Raw genomic sequence first — 26377 nt, 5'->3', positions numbered from 1 at the left:
CAATATTTCTTAAGGGTGCCTTCTCAGCGCGGACAATACAAGCCTGGCAAAGCCAGCGTCTTCTAGCGAGTGCGAGAAAAAGACGCAACGCGAGAAGGGGTCTTTGAGGAAGGTCTTTTTGTGTTGCAGCCTTTGAATATCTATTCCTTATGATCTCTATTCGCTCTGCTCAAGTTCGCCGTATGTGTGTGAGCGAGGGCAAGGCGAAGGGTGGAAATCATAACACTGATGATGAGATGACACCCAGCATACTTTGGAGAGCAATTTTGATTCTTTACACATTTTTTTCCTAAAGTCAGACAAATATATCCAGAAGCCACGTCTGTATTCTTTAGGGCGGTCGGAGCGGTTGTTATGACAGCGAGCGTCGTCAATCAGACACAGCGGCTCCAAGAAGTAAAATAAACATGAAACCAGCCGAGTTATATAAAGCTCTCCTTGATGTTCAGCATCATACCTCTTTACCCCTGGTGTGTGTGTTCTATAATGGCACAAAGTAAGGACGGCTCTGTGCCGTCTTTTTCATCTCTCGCCGTCTTTTGATAGCGGCGTCGGCTCGAGAGCGGCAACGAGCCAGCGACCGGCGAAGGAGAAGGAGAGGAGGCTGCTGCTTGGGATTGGACCCGGTCCCCGCACGCCCAATTAAAGGAATCTCGTGCTCGAAAGACGAGTCTGGCAACATGTGTTCTGACATTTGTCTTCCTGAGTGTTGTGATTTACCGTGCCGCGGAGCTAAAGGCTAAATTAGCCGCAGACCAACATCAGAGGAGCCGCGGCAACGTCGGAGGGGCAATGGTCGTCGGAGGATCGGAGAGCCTGGGCGTCTTTTTTTCATCATCGCCGCTGTAGCGAATAACGGTGGTGAATAAACTATTACAACAATTTATTGACCAATTGAATCAAAGAGCCGAGTATATTCTTTTCAAAACTCGTCTCGCCTTTTTGGAGCACCACATACGATTTTAGATCATTATGTCTGAAGAGTGGCTACACACACTTGAGGTGAAATTTTTATATCGTTTGGATAGTTAAACATGATTTAATCAAGACACGCACACTCATGGATTTATTGAATTTTCTTTTACTAATCATCTACTTAAGAAGCTTGAATAGAACACAAAACAGTAATAATAAAATAAAATAAAAACATCTAGAAGTTGAGAACTTAAACTGGCACCATTTGGATTGATTATTACGATATTGTGAATTGATAGTGTTCCCCATTTTTCGTCACACCAATACCAATGCCTAGCAACAACGAGATGTTCTGCGATGTTCTGCTCCAATGAAGATGATGGCCCAGTCTTTATGTCCTCGGCTGTAGAGCGATGAGGAATCCTGGTAGGCTTGAGAGCCGTTTGGGTTGAGGACCAAAGGATGCAGAGTGTTGAAACAGAGGTTGACTGCTGGTGGCCTGAGGCTCCTCTGAGGTAGCTGGCTTTGTCCCACTGGTTTAGCTGCTAGCTTGATCGAGCTTGGCTGCTGACTTGACAAGGTTCTCTGGCTGCTTGTTGAGCTGAGTCTTGGTCAGCACCGGCCAGGGTTATGGTCCAGTTCTGCTTGTTAGGATATGCGCTCCTGGCTTCTTGCTGGCCAAAATCAGACTGCCCTGTGACGTGTACCAGGTGAGACGTGTACCAGCTCTCGGTTTCGGTCTCCTGCGAGGGGCGGACCCCCCGTGGTGGAGTTGCCATGGCGACCTTTGATGTGCAAATGCAAGCTAACGCTCCACACCGCAATAGACAGTACTGATGAAGCTTTGTGGACTGATGAGTCCAAGCGGTGCAAAACACTTTTACATAGTGTAAAACACTTTTACATTTAAGAAAGCAGTTTTACATTTTGGGAAACAATGTCACATTTTAGAAAACACTTTAACATTTTAAGAAACAAAATCACAAGTTTTGGAACAAACATTTCAGAGAACAACTTCACAAGACACAAAACACTTTTACAAATCCCAAAACACTTTTAAATCACAAATTTTACCGGAAAGGCAATGTCCCAACTTCAGGGCTCAACCAGAAGTGACGGCAATGAGTGGCTGTTGCGAGGAGCTAATGTTGATGGTGAAACACGAACAGCAAGAACATGTTATGTTTCGCCCGTTTTGTGGTGAACACACTAGCCGCTTAAAACGGTTTTGTTTTTCTTGTGGTCCGTCCTTGTAGTTTTTAAATACTGTCGCAATACCACTCTTCTTTTCTGTATCTGTAAATTGAACACAAAACAAAGCAAATGATATGAGTCGGTTACGTTGGAGGGCAGAAATGTGCAAAGTGACATGCAGCTGAAAGAGTCAGGAAAAGAAAAAAAAACGCATTAAAAGAAGTACTGTTATCATTTATTGAACTCATCTGGTCCCTTTTGCCTGTCATCTGTGTGTCCCCGTTGCGTTATGCTACATGTTTGCAGGATTTAGCAGTTAACAGCCTTTACCAGTAAGCCCTCTCAAATGAGCACGTATAGATAGGAATTCAGTCTCTTTTTTCAGAAGCGGCTCTTTTGGCTCGGCTTGCTACAGAGAGCCAGCTGTTTTGGCTCTCAAAAGCCTATTCAGTCTGTTTTCGTTGCTTTTATCCATATATTAAAAATATAATGTAACAATATACAGGAAATTACTTTTAGGGGACAACTAAAGCTAAAAATAAGTAAAAATATGAGAAAAAGAAAACCGAAACAACAGACGAAAAAAATCAAATAAAGGCAAAAAGAGAGAAAAAAAGAAGAAACAATCAAAAATGAAGAAAAATAAGAATAAAGCTAGATGAATGAAAAGAATACAAAGAAAATATGAAAAAGGACCAAAAAAAGCAAAAAAAAAAATAAAATAAGAAAAATGCTAGAAAAAATAAAAAAACAGGCTTGGGAAAAAAGAAACAAAAGAAGAGAAGAAAAAATTAAAAATAAGAAAAAAGCAGGTTCTTTCCCAGTATAACCACCTTACAGATGCCCACAATGTCATTTGTCATTTTTCCTGTTGAACCTTTCCTGTACTCAGGTTGCATGTGATTGGAGCTTCTCTACTTTAAAATGGGTGAACATTGGGCTAAGAAGCTCACTGTCTCGGGAACTTTTGGAAGCCTTCATGCTGCTGTACACTGAAAGGGAAATTCTCATGTCTTTAGACAATGACATTCTCATCAACAAAGTTGCATAGACCAGTGCTTGACTTCAGATTATGTTGATGTTTTAAGTAGCCTACTTCAAATGTAGAGTAATACCACTTTAGTGTAAAACCACATTCTGTTGGGAAGGCATGGCAATTTTGATTTTGAATTACTCATACGGTACATAGGCAAAAAGTTTTCATCAATGGCAGAATCTTTGAATAACAGTATTTGTATTAAAATGGTAAAGTGTTTTCTGTTAATTAATCAACATATACCTGAATTTCTTCCTAGTAAAAATGCACCATAATAGCTCACTTCTGTTCCATTCAATCTAATTCCTCCTCTATCGCTAAGTTGGGCCGTAAACTCCCAGGCTTTTGTGCATCGTTCAGTGCCCCTATACAAGGCGGTTGTTTTTGTTTACTGGACCTATTGTAACGCTACTTCTTATAATAAAACACGGTAATAACATATTAAAAACAATGTAATAACACCATAAGTTGCAATTTCAGGAATGTATATGAATCTGGTAGCCCTTGGTGCTAATCGGTAACAAAAAAGTAGCATCTTTGCAGGGTCCATGTCAGGTAACAAGCAAAATTGAGTTGAAGCTCACGTGACGTTTGTCTCGTCAAGTTTTGGCTCCGTCTGAAATATTTCGTTGTGAACGTGGGATTGTTTTCCTCTTTCTCGCTACCTCTCTAGCACTAACAAAGATCTTCCTTCCCTAGACACTGCTTTGATGTCTTCCTGTGGGACGTGCTTGTGCCACACAGGCTCCTCTGCGAAGTCTTAGAACCAGGCTCTAATACCGCTACTAATTACACGACTACAAAAAAAAACCCTCGGCCTTGTACTCGATTTACCTGCAAAACCGTCTCAGACTTCAACTTTTGTGAGAGTTTTCAAAAATAACTATCAAGAAGAGTCGTGAAAAATCAAAAGTAGGTCCTCAACTAACCACTATTTTAATAGTTAACTACTCACCGGCTGTTAAAATTAGTCGAATAACCACGAAAGTGTTCATTTTTCTCTTAATTTAGCATTAATTTGATTTAATTGATAAAAAATACATCTTTTATTTAAACAAACTGCGTATTAATACAAAATTAAATAAAAATCTAAAACCAATTAAGAGCAGTGCTCAGTCAGTAGAGACATATGAACCTCTTTAAACCATTGTTTAGCTTTAGGCAGATAAATAATATATTGAAATCAAGTTAACATTGTTCCTCCCGGTAAACCAAACACAGGCTCTTTAGCAATGCTAGAACAGTACAGACGCTGCCCTACTTACAAACGAGGTTGTTCGTAAGCCGAATTTGTTTGTAAGTTGCTTCAGTGTCATATTTTTATGGAATGTATGTTTAAGGTTTATATAAGTATGCTTAAGGCTTGTATAAGTAACCTGTATTGTTTATTGTTTTACAAAAAAATAAACATTTTAAAAAATAATATGCACATGAAAGACAAAAAAAAGTTAAGTTTAACTTACTTTTGAAAGATAAGTTTAAAAAGTTGGGCGGCTTCCTCCTCAGTGGTAAAAAGTGGCCGAAAAAAAGTGTCCCGACCATTTTCTCAACCGCATCAAGCTTTCTTATTTTAAAAAAAAAAAGCTCGCCTCTTGTTGACACTTTACACCAACCATATTGAACGGATGCACGAGATATTAAACAATAAAAAAGTTATTAGCGGCTTGGAGATACAGTATGGAAAGTTTACACACATACTAGGAAGAGGAAGAGGATTTCTTCTTCGGGGTGGATGCTGGGTGACCTCTCACAGTGCCACACACAGGTAGCCGTCAAGATCAGAACGGAGACAGGACCCACTCGCATAACGTTTCTGCCAGATTTATTAGGAAGAAGGTAAAGGAGTGCACACACTATCCGGAGATCGCTGGTCACGGGGAGTAGCTTGCTCACACGCGGAAGTGGGACATCCGTGGCGAGCGATGGTGGTGTCGGAACGGAAAAAAGGGTCAGTAACCGGGATAGAAGAGCAAAAACGTGGTCGATATGAGAAAATGGGTCGTAATTTGGGACGGGAGAGCAGACGTGGTCAAACTGATCGTAGCGGGACAAAAACAGGAGCAAAAACACAGGACAGGCGAAAAAGGGCTTGCCGTGTAAGAACTGAGATTCGCCGACGGACCGACAAAAGGGGACTGACAGGACAGAGTTTAAATACTGACAGGGAGCCAATCTGTCAACAAGCTGCAGCTGGCGCGACATGGGGGGGGGTCAATTGGGCGCCATGGCAACCGTGACAGAAGCTGGCGCCACACGGGCGGGGCCAATTGGGCGCCATGGCAACTGTGACAGTAGCGGCGAAACAGAGCACTACAGTAATGTCCTGTACTCGGAAAAAGGTGCACACAATACACAATCTAACAGCAATGTCCAAATTTTTTTCGACATCCTGAAAAAATGATCGTATCTACCGTTTTTTGTAAGTCGAATGGTCGTAAGTAGGGGAGCGTCTGTATTTAACAAATGTGATGTGCTTTTTGTGAAGTACTTTTAGTGGTGAACAGCAAAGTGCATAACAAAATAACATAAATATTCTCAACATTTTGAGAGTTTTAACAACTGATGTATGTTGTTTCTAAGGTTTTAAAAATGTATGTTTACTCGTCAGATTGCCCGAGAGGTAAGATCTTGGGCCCGGGCCCGGCCCTGACCGGAACCCGCTTAGGTGCTGCACTTGCAGTGCGCACTTAATTTGAGGGACTCGGCCCCAAGTAAACCCTAAGGTACGTAGTTCAGCTGAAACGCACAGTTTAGCGCTGAAGTACGCACAGCCGAAGTAAAGCTATGTGTTTACTTTGGCGGTGAATTAAAAGTTCAAGCTTATTTCAGGCTCAGTTATCACATCAAGTTAATCAGTTGGTTCGGGCAGGTTCGGGTTTATATGCCTGCGACTCAAGTCGGGTCGGGCTGAGTTTTTTCTGCCTGATCTTACCTCTAGATTGCATGCATTTAATTTCAAATACGTTTGGCAGGTAAAGTATTGGCATAACACTCAAGCTCTCTTTTATAAAGAAATACAAGCATATTAAATGTACAAAATCGAATTAGCTTGAATATCACTTATATCTTATTGAAGATAGTCAGACTCTGTTTTATTCAACAGTCCGACGTACTTTAAATGTTTGCACGTGACCGAGGTACTGCCATCATAAGCAAGGTCTGCGTCATGAGTAGTCTTTTTTTTCCACCGTAGCGAGGCTGCAATAACTCATCTTGAGTTAATCTTGTATTTTTATCTTTTTAATATTCGTAATATTCTTTTATGTATACATGTATATAGGTTCTTGGTTTTATTTTGCTGGCAACTGTGTGGACGCAAAGTAAGAATTAATTGTGCAGGGAATCGTGGTTCTTTCCTGTGCATATGACAATAAACACTTTGAATCTTGAATCTTGAATCAACGTTCATGAACTTTAGAAGTTTTGCTATGCGTACTTAATGTTGACGCCACTGTTTCTGTATATTTATATTACCGCTCTGTTGGGCATGAGCGAATCTCAACAGAGATTGACATGTAGAGATGCCTCACTCTGTTGAAAAAACATGGTTAGAGATAGTAGTCGACATTGAAATTCATTGTCAACTACTTCCAATTTCGAGTTTTCGTCGACAACTTCACCAAATCGTTGCAGTCCAAGTCAGAAGGAAAGTTGGAGTCGGCGGAGAGCATCAACTTGGCAAGGTGAGAGGAAGGCTGCCTGGCGGTCAGCTAGGGGAAGACGACATCGAGCCTCGGGGAAAAAGCTCTTAACTTCTGTCAGGCACCAATAAGCACGCCATTTTTCACCTTCCCGTTTTTAACGGAGAAAATCACCCAACTCTGGAGTCATATGAACTTGATTCACGCGTCGCCGCGAGCCAATTCCGGTACTGACTTCTGGGATTGATGCCTCTCTCGGCCGCTAATCTTTACTTTTTGTATAATAATATTTTACATGAAGAGTATGATCTCTCTCGTGTGAATACATTTGCATACTTGTTTTGGTTCAACTTTATCACGTGTTGTTACAAAAAACAACAGTTGAGTTGCCTTCAACCAGATTACCGCTTGAATTCTATCTGCTTGAATTCTGAATTGTAGATTAGTCTATACTGGTAAAAATAAGTGAATAAAAAAATAAATGAAGTAAAACTAGAAATACATACGTATGTTTTTGCTTCTACTGACAGATAATTTTGTTTTATGATTTATTTAAAGAGTTTTTTGTTCCCCCCAAAAATTAATACTGACAATGTGCATTGTTATCTGTTAAGATACAGTGTCATTCTACTAAAGATATTTCACAATTATGTCATGATTTGCCCATTGCGCTCACCTGCGCTCACTCGTTTAGTCCCAGCTGCAGCTCGTTTCCTGATTGGTTCCCCTCCTATTTAAGCACGTCTTTCTCATTTACTTGTGGTCAGTCCGTCTGCGGACCTCAGCGCATGCAAGGCAAGCACTTTTGACTCTGGCTCCCGGTTTGATCACGGCCTGTTTCCTATATCGATCCCGATCCAAGCTCCTTTCTCCTGTCCCAGCTCCCCGTATGCTGATTCTGTTTCCTGTATCGATCTCCGATCCAAGCTCCGTTCCCCTGTCCCGGCTACCCGTATCCTGATTCTGTTTCCTGTATTGATCCCCGATCCAAGCTCTGTTCTCCTGTCCCGGCAACCCGTACCATGGTTCTCTTTCCTGCATTGATCCCCGATCCAAGCTCCGATCTCCTGTCCCGGCAACCTGTACCCTGATTCTGTTTCCTGTATGGATCCCTAATCCATAGTTTAAAAGATTTTAACAGAGAGACAAGTTTAAAAAAATGAATGAAAGTGAGAAACATTATTGACCAATAAAAGAAACAAATTCCGAGTCATGTTTTAATGAGTTTTTTTTTTTTTTTTTTGTAAAATAAGAACATTGATAATAAAAATTGTGCATTGTTGCGTGTTTAAATATTCTTCTAAAAATACTTTAAAATTAAAAAAATACTTGAAAAATGGGAACAACAGTTATTTTAAAAAACACTCTTATGTCACGCAAAGAAAACATGTTGAAGACGATAATAAATACTTCAAATTAGGAAAATAACATTACAACAACATATTTGTGCAGTCTAACTACAATCAATTAGGTGTACCTGCTCAATAAATAAGATGTTGACACATTTTATTTGAATTTAACATTTTTGAAAAAGAAAATAGAGGATTTGATAACGATGATGATGATGGTTTGCATTCATATAGCGCTGTTCAAGTCACTGAAGACCTCCCAAAACGCTTCACACTTACCCATTCACACACACACTCACACACCGATAGCTGCGTCAGCATATACTCCAAAACTTATACCATCAAAACTCTTCAAAATTATACAAAGGAAAAACTACAGAAACACAACAGCAGAAACAATTCAAAATAATACAAAATAAAACTACAGTAATATTACAAAAATAATACCGAAACACTACAAAAACTTGACAGCAGAAATACTGAATATCAATATAAAATATTAAGAGTATAATTACAGTAAAACTACAAAAATAAATATTCTAATTTAGTGCTTAAAACAGTGAGCTAGTTTGTCATCTTGATTTCATTGTGAGTGTTTCAAAACCAATTCGATTAAACTAATTTATTCAAAAACAAATGTAAAGAAATATATATGAGTGAATATATGAGGCGCCTTAACTCCACCCGGGGTAGTAAAAGCCCACATTAAACCCCATCCCCACGTTTGCATATTACCCTATTTTTATTACAGTGTGTATTTTTCGTAACACTGTTTAAATGGTCTTTATTAACACGTTATATTGGGTATTTTTGTATTCTATATGTCATGATTACTGATGCGATTCACCTGTGCCCGCTCATTTGGCGCCACCCGCCGCGGGTTCTGATTGGCTCCCTGTCACTATTTGAACCTGCTCCTGTCAATCCCCAGTTGTCAGTCCGTCTGCGTACCTCTGTTTTTCAAGGCAAGCCTTTTTCGACCCCTGACTCCTGCCTTTCCCGTTGCTGCTCCCATTTGTCTCCGCCTATGACCCGTTTTGATCCCGACCACGTTTTAGCTCTCCTGTCCCGGCAATCAACTGGTTTTCCATCCCTGACACCGCCATCGCTCGCTACGGAAGATCCGCTTCCGTGTTCGGATCACAATCCGAGCACGAGCGCGATTTTCTTCCCGCCTCCAGCGAACACCGGATCGTGGGCACAGCCCTTCCTCTCTCCTTCAATAAAACTTGTGGTAAACGTCACGCAAGTGGGTCCTGTTTCTGTTCTGGTCCTGACACTATATCTTTGATTTTATTTTTTAACACAAGGATACTGCAGGAAGTGTGAATTACCCTACCGGGATAAAGAAAGTATCCCCAAGTATCTATCTATCTATCTATCTATAACATTCAGATTTCTGCATGTATTTTTATTCATGTATGAAAATATTGGATTGGTTTCCAGGATTGGCCCTAATCTGGTATAATGCAGGTTTTTATTTTAATAATTACAAACATTACATTTTATAATGAAAGTCTTTAATGATCATTAATTAAACTTTTTGAAACAAAAGATTTATGATTAATTATTCCATTTATACAATAGTTTAGCATTTTCATGTTAAGCATTTTTATAATAAATATTAAAAATTAAAATCCTAAAATAAATATTATTTCATAGAAGAGACACAATATGCAGTATAACTTTTGCATCCAATTTATATCTGTTGAGGTTGAAAATGCTTATGGTCATCCACTGTGTTTAGGCTGCAGCTAGGTGGTGCTAATGAGAACCATTCCAATGAGTACTTCCTGATGAAAAGTTAAAGAAAAAAAAATCCCCAAATCATTGTATAATTGGTAAATAGTCTGCATTTACATCTCCAAATTGATATGCACAATGTGTACTATGGTTCCTCCTCAAATGGCTCTCACAATGTGCAGGTCTGCACCCCAAAGTATCTCCACGTAACACAAGTATGTTGCCATGAATGACAACGTTTAACCCTTTGAAGTGTCACCGACACTTCACGAAGCTTCCCTCTTGCCGCGTTCATCTGTCACACCCAAATCATAAATACAATCATTTCCCCAACGCTGTCCCTTTATTCTGTCAACGTTTCTCTTTTTTTCAAATGTGGCTGCGCCTCTTCATTTCCTACGCATGAATAAGTGAGAGGTCATTAATACGTCTCTTTCATTAAGCGGTAAAACTCTGCGTTTCTTGCCGAGACACGAGTTCGCAGGGTTTGAGGCCACTGATGTCCGATTTGTAAGGCTATGTCACCATTGCCTCTTCCGGATCAGTTTTTAAAAACAATCCTTCATGCAAGCATGACAGTCTATTTCATTTCACCGTCTTGCTTCTTTTCAATATTACATTGAGCATCCATCTTAAATTTGAGAACACATTTGTTCTGAAGAAAACCAATTAAAGATTAACAGCCCGCATGTGACTGAGCCCGATTGTCAGTTTGGATTTAAATTAAGATTGCCTTATGTAAATACGAGTTAATTATACATATATATGCTGAGTTTGCTAATATCATCTTCAAAGGAAAAATTAAAGACCCTAATTTAACTAGACTTAATCCGACTTTGCTTTATTGCAATTACAGGAAACAAGGTAATGTTGACGTTAGCTGGCTAGTATGCTAAAAACAGTTGAAAATACAGTTAGAGGCATTAACTGTCATGATTACCGACGTGAATCACCTGTGCCCGCTCCTTTGGCGCCAACTGCTTCGGAATCTGATTGGCTCCATGCCCCTATTTAAACCCACTCCTATCTGTCCCCTTTTGTCAGTCCGTCTGTGAACCTCAGTTAACAATAGGCAAGCCTTTTTCGACCCTGACTTCCACCTGTTTTTTGCTCCCGTCTGTCCCCCGGCTTCGACCCGTTTTTGATCCTGATCACGTCTACTTTCCCGTCCCAGCTCTCGACCTCTTTTGTCCCCGACCACGTCTACTCTCCTTTCCTGGCTTCCGACCCCGACCACGTTTTTGCTCTCCTGTCCCAGCTACTGACCCATTTTTCCGTTCCCGACACTGCCATCGCTCGCCACGGAAGATCCACTTCCGCGTTTAGAGCGACCTGCTTCCCGCGTCCAGCAATCACCGGATCGTGGGCGCAACCCTTTCTCTTTCTTCCAATAAAACTTGTGAGAAATGCAACGCAATTGGATCCTGTCTCCTTTTTGGTCCTGACATTAACACTGATTTTACATTGAATATTTCAACTTTGTTTTGTTGTAATTCCCAGAAAAATAAGCAAATATTTTGACATATAATAGTAACATTTAGCTAAAAAATGTCAAGGTTTTTTTTTTACTGTAAGGCCAAGGAAATACTGGCGAATTTTGACATTAGCTTGTCAGTCTTGCTAACAACAGTTTGACATAGAGTTAAATACATGAGAATTGATTGTACTTTATATTTTCTTGTAATACTAATTAAAAACGAGCAAATTAGACAAATGATTGAAACCTGTAGCCAATACCAACCCGATATACACTTAAACACTATACGAATATTTTTCTTCTGTTATTTTAAAGGGAAAGCTAACAACAAAAATGCTAAATTTCCATGATATTAGCAGCTCATACGCAACACTAACAAACTTTTGTGTGACATTTATGCATTTAAAATGTATGATTAAAGTGTAGTAGCTACATGGGAGAGGAAAAATCAATTACCAGTCAGTGCCTTTGCTAAAGCTAGCAACAAATTTGCTAAATTGGCATCAATTTAGAAGTTCTTTCGCAACACAAAAAATATATAATGTTACTTTTTAATCTATACCTATACATTTTAAATATATTCTTAAATTGAACTAACTAGATGTGCTGTAAAAAGTTAGGAAGGGGAAATAATTCTCCTGTTTACACAGTTGCTCAAACTATAAGGCAATTGCTGAAGTGCCATCAATTTAGCAGTACCTTTGCAACAATCCCAAGTAGAACAACCACGAGAAAAAATAACAATTTGGCTCCTGGATTCTCTCGGTGCAAATAAGGGATCAACATTTAATATATTATCGCCGAACGGTCGAAAACAGTGAAATTGTACGACCTTAAGGGGAATTATTGTATTGGTTTGACTGTGTTTGTGATAGTGGTCAAGCTTATTTTGATATTCCTTTGTTTTGTTCCTTTCTCCTGCAGCCATTGCAGACAAGATTAAAATGGAAGCTCATCATTCTCCTTGGCTGTTGTCTGATCAAACTTTTCATTTGAAGGGTGTCCTATCTGCTGCGTCTCTTGTGTCTTCCTCCAGTGCACAACCTGATTTGAAATATAGCCTTACATAATAAGGGAGAAAAATAGAGTGGTGTTGCGCCCGAGAGCCGGTGTCAGCTTAATCAATCATTTTTAAATGCGGGCAGGCGAGCTTACTTCGTTCACGCCGCATCCTTCCTCTTCTAAACAAAGTGACAGCAGCATAATTCATTTTTACTCAAAAATTAAAAGTGTGTCCTTGTGTCTTTTTGGTTTCGAACACGGGGCAGATTTGTGAGTGTCAGAGAAAGAAAACGTGCTCTAATTGTGAGCGCTCAAATGATACATTGCCTAACAAAAGTATTGCCCCCCCAAGAACTTTTGTCATATTGCTTGCTACATTTCAGGTTTTAAACTTAGAGATAAAAAATTACAAATATTTTATAAGAATCACCAACATGTAAGGCACAATCATCAAGTGGAACCAAATTATTTTAACATTATAGATAGTTACAACAAAAAATCTGAAAATTGGGTTTTGCAAAAAGATTGGCCCTCTGTTCTCTCAGCTTTTTCAAGTGATTTCTTGATGACCCCAATGTCGACCTGAAAAGCTAACAATGACAAACAGAGTACGTCCGTGTGTCATGTGCGGGCAATAAAAATGGAGAGAGCATAAAATCACTGCAATCCTTCCGAGAAGCGGCCGTCCCCATAATTTCAACCCAAACAAGGAGAAAACTAATCAGAGAAGCAGCCGAAAGACCCATGATGATGATGACCTGCAGGCATATACAGCGATGGTGGGACAATATGTATATGATACAACTAAGAGTCCCACTCTGCATAAATCTGCCCTCTATGGAAGAGTGGCAAGAAGAAAGCCCTTTCTGAAGAGTGCAATAAAAAGGCCAATTTGGTGTTAGCAAGAAGCCACAGAAAACATGTGGAACAAGTCTCTCTTGTCACATAAGACCAAATTGGAACTTTTGTAGCTGAATGCAAAGTATTACATTTGCCGTTCGAGTAACACTGCACATCACCCTGAAAACACCATCTCCACTGTCAAACATGGTGGTGGCAACATCATGCTCTGGGTGTGCTTTTCTTTAGCAGGGACTGGGAAGATTGTTAGCGTTGATGGGAAGATAGATGGACCCAAGTCTGTTGGAGTCTGTAGGAGACGTGAGAATGGGGCACAGGTTCACCTTCCAACAGGACAAAAAACATAAACATAAAGCTAAACCTATGATGGAATGGTTTAATACTAAGGTCTTAGGATGACTGAGCCAAAGTCCAAACATAAGCCCTATAGAGCATTTGTGAAAAGATCTGAATAATGCACAAACGATCACAATCAAACCTCAAGGGAATTGGGCTGTTTTCGAACAAAGAATAGGCAAATATTTCAATTTCAAGATGTGCAAAACGTATACTGACAAACTCAATAACACGTGCAAGTAAGAGCTGCTTACGGCTACAGCTTGCCCCTAGCTTTTAGCGGCTCATTACATTGAAAAGGAATTCATCAATTAAATCGGACTCTGAGGAAAGTCAGAAGGGCGCAAAGAAACGGCTGATCACCACTGGGGCTCCATAGATAGCTATCGGGTCCGGGAATCGACTGAGGCGGCGTCGGGTGAGAAAGCAATAACAGGCTTCACTTGCGGCCTACTGCTACGGCTAAGCTAACAACCCTCACAAGCTACCCCTGTGGAGCCTGTATTTCAGCAACACTAGATCCAAGAATGAAATAAATGACCTGGAGCTACAACTCATGAGAAACAGCAGTACAGTGGAACCTCGGTTCTCGACCATAATCCATTCCAGAACCCTGTTCAAAAACCGATTTGTTCAATCACCGAAATCGTTTTTCCCATTAAAAGTAATGTAAAATCGTTTTAATCCGTTCCAACACCCTGAATGTTTACCATGAACGTAAACATGAAGCTAACCCAGGCTAATCGTACGTTCGCGTTAGCGTAATCTTTCGTACAGAAGATTAACATGAACATGTAAAAATAAAAAAAAGGATAAAGAAAAGAATTATGAATAGGATTGCTTACCTTTGTGGTGGACGGTGGGGGGAGAAAAATCATCAAAAGTTTTTCAACCTCTTCCAAAACTTGCGGCAGTTGCTTGCTTATAGCGCTAACTTCCTTAGCCGCATCACTCGATTTCACAGCCTTCTTATTCTTTAGTACTGTACTGATAGCAAGGCTTTGATGCTAGGTCCTTAGTTTGGCCCGATGATAGGCATCTGCTTCACGGCCAGAAACTTCTGGCCTTGATGCCAAGTCCTTAGCTTGGCCTTGATGCTAGGTCCTTAGCTTGGCCTTCTTGGCCTTGCTTGGCCTTTTGATGCTAGGTCCTTAGCTTGGCCTCTTTGATTTTTGCATTTCGGAGATGGAATATGAGCTTGCTCTGTCCACTCCACGCATCGGCCCGGTATTGCAGTACCTCCGGGAACGGTGCATTCGCAATGATCGCAGCAAGGCTTTAGGGCTAGGACCTTAGCTTGGCCTTTTGGCTGAGAGTAAGTGTCCCGGCTCCTAGGCTTTGTAGCGTATTATGAACTGACCGATAACGGATAATGGATAATGAATAACGAAGATAGAACAATAACCCTTAAAAACCCCAAAACCCCCACTGATCGTAGATTTAGCCATGCTGTATTCACTAGCAAGATCAGACACTCGCCCACATTCTTCATATTTAGCTATTGTGTCTTTCTTAAAGGCAATAGTTGTACTAACAACTTGTCTTTTTTCACCTGTCCTGCTTGCACCGACCTTCTACGGAGGCATAATAAGGGGCTAAAACACCCGTACGCCGCTCAGCATCGCACCCTAGCGTACCGGCGAATTTTTGACCGAACAGCGAAGCAAGAATTTCTCTAAATTTTTGGTCCAACACCGATTTGTTCGATCTGAGAGGCGTTCGAAAACCGAGGTTCCACTGCATTTGTAACTGTTTTATTTTATTCATCGTGGGGATGAATCAAGGATCAAGGACACCCAATGCTAGCATGCAGATAGCCAGTTGCTCTCTAAATTACTTTCTTACCCTGAAAAGACAGGCCCTCCAATTTTGTTTTCTTTCCATCCATCCATTAACTGTATGTGCTTTGATTGTGAGTGCTAAAATTACACAAAACCACATTTTAATGGAGCTCGCTTGAAATTTGAATCGTGATAAAAGTGAAAACAGAGAATAATTGAAATCTATGCACCGAGCTTTACACTTAAAGCTTATTCAGCAGTTCCCTGTTTTCTTCACACCCTTTAGGGTGGATCTGCTTTTGTGACTTAAGTTATTTAATAAAAAACAAAGGTACACAACTGAGGACCTTGAGAACAGTTTGGAATTTTTTATCGGAAGTTTGAGCTATCTCCCGTTTTCCTTGCAAGTGCAGAATCGATTGATGTTTTCTCTCTTTATTTTCAGTGTCTACTAAACTTTTAACTTATCACCTATCTTTCATTAAATTCTTCCATCCGTCCATCCAACCATTTTATTCCGTTTTATCCGGAGTCAGGTAGCGGGGCCAGCCGTGGGTTGTCCACGGCGCCTCCTGTAGATGGGTCATATCCGTAACACCTCCATGAGACATCCTTATCCGATGCCAGAGCCACCTCAACTGGCTCCGCTCAATGCTCAAGAGCAGCAGCTCTACACTGAGTCCCTCCTTGATGACCGAGCTTCTCACCCTATCACTAAGGGAGAGCCCAGACACCCTGGGATATTGTTCTTTTGGTCATGGCCCAAAGTTCATAACCATAGGTGAAGATCGTAATGTAGATCGACCGGTAAATTGAGAGCTCTGCCTTTCGGCTCAGCTCCTTCTACACAAGACGGACCGGTACAGGGTCAGCATGACAGCAGACACTGAACCGATCCGTCAGCAAATTTCCTGTTCTATCCTACCCTACCTTGTGGGTCTTTATTTTTCACTGTCTTTTATCACATGTTTATCACAAAGGGGCATTTCTTACTTAATGGTCAAAAATATACACTATGCTGTAGTCAATGACATAAAAAACAATTTTATTCTAAAAACTATGATCACCATGTGATAGTCATCGAGACAGACATGTGTGTGGCATGTTGTAGTTTGGGTTTCCCACACACAGGCACACTAAAATCACACTTACCAGCACCACGAGTGTGGTCTGGAAAAAATTGTTTCAACAAACATAAGATGTAACCCGCTTAGCTTTACAACAACCTTTTGGGTTTTCCTTCGAGTTTAAAGTCATCTTTGATTCAATGGGTAGTTTGTCAGGGGTCACGCAGTCAAATAGCACAGGGTGAAAAGGTCAAGGCAGTTCAGAAGACTTTAGGTTAAGCAAAAAAAAGGGGGGGCATACTTGGCTTGCTTGCTTGACAGTTAAGTACTTCCCCTTGGCTGTTTGACAAAAAAGGAGGCCCTCGCCGCAGCGCGGCTCTCAAATTTAGGCCATAAAATGTCTTGTTGCTGCACTATACAAACATTTGACTGGCTATAAATTTAAAGAGCCTTCCTTGCGGTGTCCCATTTCCATTTCTTCTCAATACTTTGTCACTTTATAAGCAGGAAAAAGTACTCAAAGTTATGTTGCAAAATTACTTTTTGTGGTAAAGATTTGAATTTGATGATTTATGACAGCAGTCCTTCAGTTTTCCTGAAACATCTCGTATAACTCGTGAAAATGTCTGGGACCACCTCAGCGCAATGTTGTTGAACCACCCTAAAATAACCAAACTGCACGTGTGATTTTCTTCTATGGTTGCTGCGCTGTAAAAACATTGAACAGAAGGGATTTTCCCATTCGAGATCACTGTATGATAGGGACAGTGCTGTAACAGTGCGTGAAAGGTCGGCTCAGGGAACGAATGTCAGAAATGTGATGCAGAGGTGTAAACCTGTAGCTCGCAGTAGTGTTTTAAGAAGATATTCATTTGCATTAAATTCACTGCAACAGTGAGCATCCATGTTCCAAATACCAACCATTTAATTATTAAAGTACTGGTACCTGGTGTTAACCTTATTTCAAGGGCAGCTGTCCTCTTCTGGTCATAAACATGATATGGTCAACTTTAATTCAAAAATATAATATGCATTTTCACATAATTTCTAAGATAAAATGCCACAGTTTTCATTAAAATTGCTAAAGAAGGTGGAATTCAATACTTGGTATCAATATGGGTGACAAGTGTTTTCTCTGCATTCTGTATTTGCACTTGTAACATTTCAAACATTCCAAGTTTAATATTTCATTTCCAAATGTCTGCTATGATTAAAAACAGAGAGAATAAGGTGTCCAAAAAATACATGGATAGTTAAGTAGGTCAAATCAACAAAAATAAAGGGTGAAAATGAAAACCAAATATCAAAAATAAAAATCCTCACAAGGGGGTGTATATATATTCATTTTCTGTTTTTTTAAATTTATTTATTCATGCATTTATTGACATTATTCATTTGTGTATTTAGTTATTTTATTTGGGGCAATATAAGTCCTCCATAGTAAGAGCCATGAGTATGGATATTATATTTGTTAAAATACAGTAATTAGTCTGATAATATTTTAAATCTATCTATCACGGAAGTTTCACGGAAATTTCTCCCATTCAGGCGTTTGAAAATTATGTCTAAACTATGTAAAGAAACACTGTTTTGTTCTGCTTAGAATTCATGTTTTCATTGCCATTGATAACAACAGATAATAATAAAATGATTGCCGATCTAAGTTTTGATGAGGTTTAAATAAGAAATGTATTCAATAAAATATTATAATTTAAATATAGCAGAAATACCCTTATAATTCACAGCAGCCAGGCCATGATATAACACAATATTTTTCTTGATAAAGGTCAAACTTGGTTATTTTATATTTTACGGATCATAAAGGGTATCATTTTATGCGTGGTTGTTATTATGACTCTAGAACACAGGTGTCAAACAGGCGGCTCGCGGGCCAGATCAGGCCTGCTAAGGGATTGAATCCGGCCCGCAAGACAACACTCAGATAAGCGCAAGAGAAAAACAAGCTGCAGGTTGAAATATATCAACTTGATGTTGCCAAAGCCAGGTGCCTCTCACAAAGACACTGTACTTGTATTTCTTTTTCTCTCTCTCTTTTTTCCACCGCTTTTCTCCCACTCTCTGTCTCTTTCACTCTCTGTGTCTCTCTTTTTCTCTTCCTTTGTTACTCTTTGTCTCTTTCTCTGTGTCTTTTTAACTTATTTTGCTCTAACTTCCTTTTCGCTCTTTTCTCTTTCTCTCTTCCTACCCATCACGCTTTCTTTTCTTTTTCTCTCCCTCTGTCTTTCTATTTCTCTTTAGATTTATTTCTTCCGCTCCCTTTCTTTCCCCCTCTCTCACGACTTCCCTTTTTATCTCTCCTCTCTCCTTTTCCCTCCCTCTTTCTCATATTTCTTTATCTCTCATTTTCTTTCTCTTTTATCTACTAGTCCGGCCCCCGACAGAATGTTTGTTCTATCGTGTGGCCCCCGAGTTAAAATGAGTTTGACAGCCCTGCTCTAGAACCTAATCCAGGTGTCAAAATTTGACTCTAGTTTTTCAAAACATTAACAATATCAGGCAAAACTGTTTAGAAAACTGTCCCTATTTATTGAAAGTATACTCCAGAATAAACACTTCGATATATGATTTAAAAGAAAACAAAAACTAAACTAAAAGTTATTAAAATCGGCAATACATACATACAAGGTAATGCTTGTAGATGGTTCTAGGTTGTTGATGCATCGAAAATAGTGTCATGAAAATATTTAGCATAGTATAAATCGTTTTTCATCTTGTTTTTCTCCGAGAATTTCCCTCGAGGCGAGAAGCATGTCGCAGTCCACGTGCGCTTGCTTAAATGGGCGTGTCCGCCTCGTGATCACACAGAGCACCACGCTGGATTGAAACGTAGCAACAAGCCAAAAAACAGCCTGCTGGTTGCCACGGTGACGCTTGACGGCAGTCATTTACGACACCTCGCCTTGAGACCACACGCCTCCCCTCGTGTTTGACAGGCGGCTTCAAAGTTTGTAACTTATGTCACTCGCCACCTTAGGGCGGAGAATATGGGAGACAATTTTGCATGCTTGGTGCTAGTGGCAACACGAGTTGGAAATGTATTTCTGCTTTTGAAGGTTTTAGAGGAGTTGAGGAGAAAAAATACTGAATGCAAGATTTTTTTGAACAAGAAAAACAAAATACTCGGGTCTTACTTGTAAGGCCTAGTGTTGGTTTCTCATATCTCCTCTTTTTTTAATAGAGTTAGCATGAGTGGCGCGCTCACTAGCGCTACCAGTGGACAATCAGACGCGCACACCCACCTCCACGCACGCTCGCATTTCTCATTTTCCCACTTCTACTTCAAATTGAATCGCTGAGGCTCGGCGGCGCGGAGGAAAAGCAGAATAACAACCAAAAAACACCCCCTTCAAAAAAGCGGAGAGTTCGAAGTGCACACCGGCGCAGCGGAGGCAGCGAACCGCCACATCCAACATGGAGTCCCCGCCTGATCCAGCCAGCGACCCGGGCAACGGCGCTTCGGAGCCGGCTACCCCGCTCAGGGAAACCCCGGTAAGCCTGGAGACGCTCCGGAAAGCGGACCATCCGGCCCCGGTTCGGAGGCAGACCTGCTCCAGCACTAATAGAGGTGAGCGAAGCCGGGAGAAGTTCCGAATGAATTAAATAAAACCGGTGAAATCACCGCGCTCATCCGGAGCGGGTGCAGCGCAATGTCTATTTTTTTCTTTGCGTTTTTAATATCAACTCATATCATACGAAATATTAAACACATCTTGGATGTGATGATTTGTGTAAAATCCACGCGCGGTGTCAAAAGTTTGAAAAGTGTGGAGCCGTTTATCGATCTAACCCGGTTCGGAAGAGCTTCGTGATCCCAAGAGATTTATTCAACAATTCTTACGAGTGTTTAAAAAATAATAAAAATAAACAACTTGCATTTGGATTTGGTTGCATTTTACGCACCGCGCCTTTGGCGTGGAATATCTCCCACAGTGGGCCTTATTGTTGCTTTTGGAACCATCGTTACTGTACAGCCACCACACCCCCTTTGCACTCCAAGTTGAAATTTAATTTTTGAACCAATTCCTCTGTAAATACTGCCTATTTCTCATCAATGGACTCCACGGATGTTAAGCATCCACGTGCGCCTCCCTGCCGCGTATATTTAGATTGTGATATAGGAAACGTGGAACGCAAGCTGGTTATGTAACAGGTTTAGCCATAAACACAGCAAAGCGCGCACAAGATGAGTGTTAGAAAGCATAACATCAGCAGATCATTTTTTTGTCCACTTTACTGCCACTTTTGGAGCTTATGTTTGGTGAAGGAAACAAGAAAAAAAAAACACACCTCTGGTATTTACACAGCAACCAAGGAAGGGAGGGAGAAGTGTGTGACTTGTGGCTTGGCACAGGCTGACTCTCTTATGTAATAGCGGGGCAAAGGCAGGTAGTTGGGAAGCTCGGATTGATTTTTTTTCTTTCTTTCTTCTTTTCTTCACGGGTCTGACTTTGAGAGTCTCCTAACCTGCTGACCCACATTCACCCCTCACCACAAGCACTGCCACACTATTTTATGCACACGATTAAATAGTGTCTGGAAAAAGAGAAGGAAGGACAGAGGGAAAGAACGCCTCTTGCCTGTTATGTAATGCTGAGCAGGGAGAGGGAAAGAAAAAAAACAGCACACGCATGTTAACCCCCTCCTGCTTTTGGGTTGTCCTGCTGCTCACTTTAAAGAGGGGCTTGTCGAATGTGGGTACTTTAGATTTGAAAACACTTATAAAACGTAGACTTAAAGGAAAATAACAGTACTTGTTTTATATTTTCACCCACTTCTACAAAAAATATTGTCCACTGTTCTCATTTCAAGTATTTTTTCATAATTAACTACATCTGAAAAATATTTACCCAGAAAAAAAACAAATAAACTGTTTTGTAGGAAGCCCATTCCAAAATATATTATTATAATACAAGAAGAACCGGTTAAACATAGGGAAAATTAAAAACAAAACCGATCGTGGACATTTTATTTTACTATTAAAAATATTGTAATATATTTGAACATTTTACAATCAAAAGTGAGTACAGAAATGTGAGTTGAATAAAAATAAAGAGCGAACATATCTAACGTTAAGCTAATTAACAAAATATTTTTCGCAGACCAATAATTCTTGAAATTTGCAAGATTATCAGAAAATTTTCTGAATTTTGCTAAGCATTATTTTTTTATATGAAAAAAAAGTTAGATAGGACGAAAAAAAGAATACTCATAACGGCCATTGTATTTTACTGTAATAATATACAAATATAGTGTAAAAAAACATTTCTACAAAAGCATCTAAAAATGCAAATTAGGAAAAAACAGTGAGCTACTTATCTGCGAATTGGACTATTTTTCTTGTTTTCCTAGAAAAATGCATTAAAATATAAAAAAGAAAAGAAAAATGTAAATCCTAGAAATGCTTTAAAATTTGTATATTGAAGAGACAATAAATGCCAATACAATCATATTTTTCTCTAGTGTTCAATTATCTAAAACAAAAATCTTTACTTTTTTATTTTTTACTCATCTTGATGCTAAAATATTATGTCTGTTACAAGTATTATTTCCTCCTTTTACCTGACAAATAATTCAAAAGAATAGGGAAAAATGATATGCATATCGATCATTTTACTTGACTAAAATAGACATTAAAACATAGTTTAACTTTTTTCCAAAAGTATGTAAAAAAATTTTGAAAATCTTTAAGAAAAACAAAATAGGCAAAATGATCTGCCGATGGGACTTTATTTCTACTCAGTGTACAAATTTATTATTAAAAAAATATTTACCCAAAATAATAATTCCTAAAATCAGCCATTTTTTCCAGATAATATTCCTCGATTCGAAAACTCTGATTTCTTACTTACGTTTATAGTGAAGTAAATGAAAACTATTATGTACTATTTCTTCATTTTACTACACATGAAATAAAGGGTAAAATTATTATTGTTCTAGAATTTAGAAAAAATACATGTCGACTGGGTCTTAAAGTTGATTTGCTTTTCCAAAGCAAGTGATACATTTGAAATTAAGAAAATGAATAAGTACATTTATCTGCAACTTAGGCTATATTTGTTGCCATTGTTCAATGTCCAAATATCTTGAATTAATTGCTTGTTAGGTTGACTAAAATATTTTATCAATGCATCAATAAAAAAGATTAAAAAACATTGCATTAAAGGGCTGCAATAAAAAAGGTCATTTGGCAAGTACAACTTTGTTTCATACAGACGCTCCTCTACTTACGACTTGCCTAAAACGGTAGATACGAACATTTTTTTCGGGATGTCGTAAAAGTTAGAGTTTGTATTGTGTGCACCTTTTTTTCCGAGTACAGGACATTATTGAAGTGCTTCTTTCCGCCGCTACTGGTGTATAGTGGTTCTGTGAGAGGTCACAAAGCATCCACCCCAAAGAAGAAATCCACTTCCTCTTCCTAGTTGGTGTGTAGACATTCTACACTGTACTGTAGAATCTACGCTGAATCTCCAGCACTAAGAACTTTGACATTTTTATTGTCCAATATCTCGTGCATCCATTCAATATGGTTGGTGAAAAGTGTAAAGAAGAGGTGAGCTGTTTCATTCCAAATGAAAGTGTAATAAGAAAGCTTGATGCTGTTGAGAAAATGGTCGGAATGCTTTTTTGCGGCCACTTTTTACCACGGAAAAGGACTGCTTGAAGCGCATCTTCCAAAAACAAGTTAAACTTAACTTAATTTATCTTAATAGAGCATATTGTTTTATGAAAAGTTTATTTTTTTGAAAAAACTATGCAGGTTCCTTATAAAAGCCTTAAATATACTTATATAAACCTTAAACATTCATTCCATATAAAATAAAGCAACTTACGAACGATCGTCCGGAACCTTGTTCGTAATTAGGAAAGCGTCTGTGTGTGTGTATATTTATATATATATATATATATATATATATATATATATATATATATATATATATATATATATTCTGGCAAACTTGGAATGTCAACTCCTATGTGAAATAGCAATAGATCCTCTCGATTGATTGTTTTGCTTTCAGAGCAAAAGTCAATCACCCCTTTCTTTAAATGTTACACCGATTTGTGGATTTAATAGAAAGAGTAGAAATTGATTGGTAGCTCATCTCAAATGATCTTTAAATGGGTGTCTGCAAATGTGATGGCTGTAATGGCAATCTGTTGTTGTTGTGTCACCATCGCCCAATCGATAGTCTCTAAAAAGGTAAATTGCGCACATGTCTTATTGTAAGAGTCGGGGAAAAAAGCTTTGAGTATTTAGTGTTTTTTCTGATTGCTTCTTTTTGAGGGTTTTGTGAAAAGGCCATTAAAAGGACAGCCAGGGTTAAATGGTGGTTTCTGAACCAGACTTTTATCTTCTACACTCTTATCTTGTATACTAAAATTGTCTTGGGTTTTGGAGGTAATTGGATTGCAATGATGAGCCTCACATTTGTATTTTTTATAATTCATATGTACCGTATTTTCCGCACTATAAGGCGCACCTAAAAGCCTTTATATTTTTTAAAAGCTGACCATGCGCATTATAATACAGTGCGCCTTATTTATGGATCAATATTAAGTCACAAAATCTTCCAACTAACTTGCATCCGCCGACTAGATTTTTCCCCGAACGCCAAGTAGTCGGCGGTGTATGCTGGGATTTATTTACCGGCGTTTCATTGGCTAACCAATGTGTCAATCATCATTTGAATCGATCACTATTGGCTAAAGTTATTCGGAGGTCAAGGGGCGGATCCTTTTTTATCATTTACAGGCTGGCATAGGCTGAAGCGGCAAATCAAAGCCTGCAATTGGCCGAAAAAGATGAATGTGTATAGCACGTGGTTGACGGCATACAGAAAGCATTTTTTACTATTCTGTATTTGAAAATATTTTATTCTCCTAGATTTACTAAACCCACGGATATAAGAGGACCATGGCTGCACATTATTATTGAACACAATGACTTCGGTGAGCTACTCTGGCTATATATTTTCCCTGTATCTTGTTTCAGACTGAACTCGATGTTTCTGTAATAAGTGGTGCAGATAATGGATGGAATGGAGTGTCTATTTTTAAATTAAACTCAATTCCAAGTGTTTATTGTCATATGCACAGTAAAGTTGCGAGCAAAAAAGAAAATAGAAACTAAGGAATGGTTGGCATTTCTTGAATCCCAAGACTTTAGCCTTCCGAATGATGGAACGATGCATTTGAGTGACATCGTACAGACACCGCATCCGCACGTGTTCTCGACACGTATTTGCGTCTTTGCAAGCTTTGGGAATGTTAAGAGGGTAATAAGTTTGACTGAACTCTCTGACTGTTTTGTCGACGTTCCCATTGTAGCGCCTTTTAATCCGGTGCGTCTTATGTATGTCAAATATAGGACCAAAAACTATTTTTTGGGGGTGCGCCCTATAACCCGGTGCGCCTTATAGTGCGGAAAATGCGGTAATTAGAGCGTTGTATTAGGACGATACCTGCCACTGATACTGTGCCAAACACATGACACAACACTCAGTATGTTAACTCTGCACAATCATCGGAATCCGATTTTTTTTGTTTTATCAACATTGTTTTGTCAATCCTTAGTATTGCTGCATACTGAAATAAACATCCCAACCACTAACAGCCTAAAAATAGGATAAAACAATCTTTGTAACACCTACTTTTATTTAACTTTTTTATTTATTTTCGAATTTTCGCTAATCAAGCAATTGATTGGGTAAAATAAAATGGAGTTAATTTAAATGACTTTATCTTTTCTACAGCCCATTAGTTAAAAATGCAAATGCAGATTACTCAAATGAGACATAATTTTGTTTCTACAATGTCTCTAATTGTTTCCTATAACAGAGAAAATCGCTTAAATTTGAAAAAAGATCACTAAAGAGGCTGCCAAAATTTTCAATATTGAAAAATAATTTATTAACATGACCTATATTAGAGTAAAAAACAATAAAGTTACGCTAAGTTGTATCTAGTGAAGTTATGTTCCGACATCTGCAAAATAGTTGACTTCCTTAAGATCAATGCACTTCAGAAATGCCAATATTTACTGTTGAGTAGCTGTGATCATTCATTTTTGGACCAGTTTCGATTTAAAAGAGATAAAAAACATTATTCGATACAAAAAATATTATTTTTATCTGTTATTTGTCGATTTTTTTTCCCCCTGAATTACTTCTTTTCACTCCAGTCAAATCAAAATGAGCAGAGAAAGTATCAGATGGCAGTCTATGTAGTCATGTAGTCATGTTGTGGTTTAAATTACATCACCAAGTATTATTACGACTTTCATTGTGTAATCATTCCACGTCATTAGTCACAAATTCAGAATGTGTTTACAAACATGCCGTCAGAGAGATATGCAATTCATAAAAGAGTCATTGATTTTGTAATGTGGTATAACGTCACAACAGCACATCTAGTACTGCAATATTATCAATGGTCCATGTTTACTTGCAAGCAAAAATCCTATTGGAAACAGACTATTGCCAGTGTTCAGATTCTGTAGCGCCATGTAAACTCACACATAAAACCAATGAAATATTTAGTCTGAATTCGATTATTTTGATTATTAATTCAATTGTTTGTGTGCATGCGGAGTTCCTTCATCCAGGCGATTTAATGCTGCAAAGTACTGTGGGACTTGTAGTACAGAGACAAATGATACACATTAACTCTGGTTTATTCGTTAAAAAAAGGAATTGGTATATTGGTTGATATCCCCGGGACCCTAAGATTTTATTTTCTGCTCCAAAGTAAAATATGCCACGGGTGTATTCAATTTAATGTAATGTGGATGCTACCATTGTATCCATTCATATATAGTGTTAGCCCAAGTTTATAGCAAGTCACATAGAGGAGTGTTTTTCAACCCTTTTTGAACCAAGGAATATTTCACTGTACTACTTCATAAGTAGGTAATTAGTAGATACAAAGAAAAAAAGAATACTTAAATAAAGC

General features: G+C 38.9%; 1 protein-coding gene and 1 pseudogene across 1 annotated transcript in view; both read left to right on the top strand.

Moving 5' to 3' along the window:
• The first annotated feature begins 14655 nt into the window (after nucleotides 1-14655).
• On the top strand, nucleotides 14656-14815 carry LOC148362717 (U2 spliceosomal RNA; annotated as a pseudogene).
• Nucleotides 14816-19292: 4477 nt separating this feature from the next.
• roraa (RAR-related orphan receptor A, paralog a) overlaps nucleotides 19293-26377 on the top strand; it is a 413583-nt gene continuing 406498 nt past the window's right edge. Inside the window, exon 1 of the mRNA XM_088340218.1 lies at nucleotides 19293-19988. Coding sequence (XP_088196344.1) covers nucleotides 19835-19988 — 154 coding nt within the window. The 5' untranslated portion in view covers nucleotides 19293-19834. The remainder of the gene's footprint in view (nucleotides 19989-26377) is intronic.

Source organism: Urocampus carinirostris, chromosome 7, assembly GCF_059441175.1.
Source record: "Urocampus carinirostris isolate Australia breed hairy pipefish chromosome 7, RoL_Ucar_1.0, whole genome shotgun sequence".
Taxonomy (NCBI): domain Eukaryota; kingdom Metazoa; phylum Chordata; class Actinopteri; order Syngnathiformes; family Syngnathidae; genus Urocampus; species Urocampus carinirostris.
This window is presented reverse-complemented; position numbering and strand designations above follow the sequence as displayed.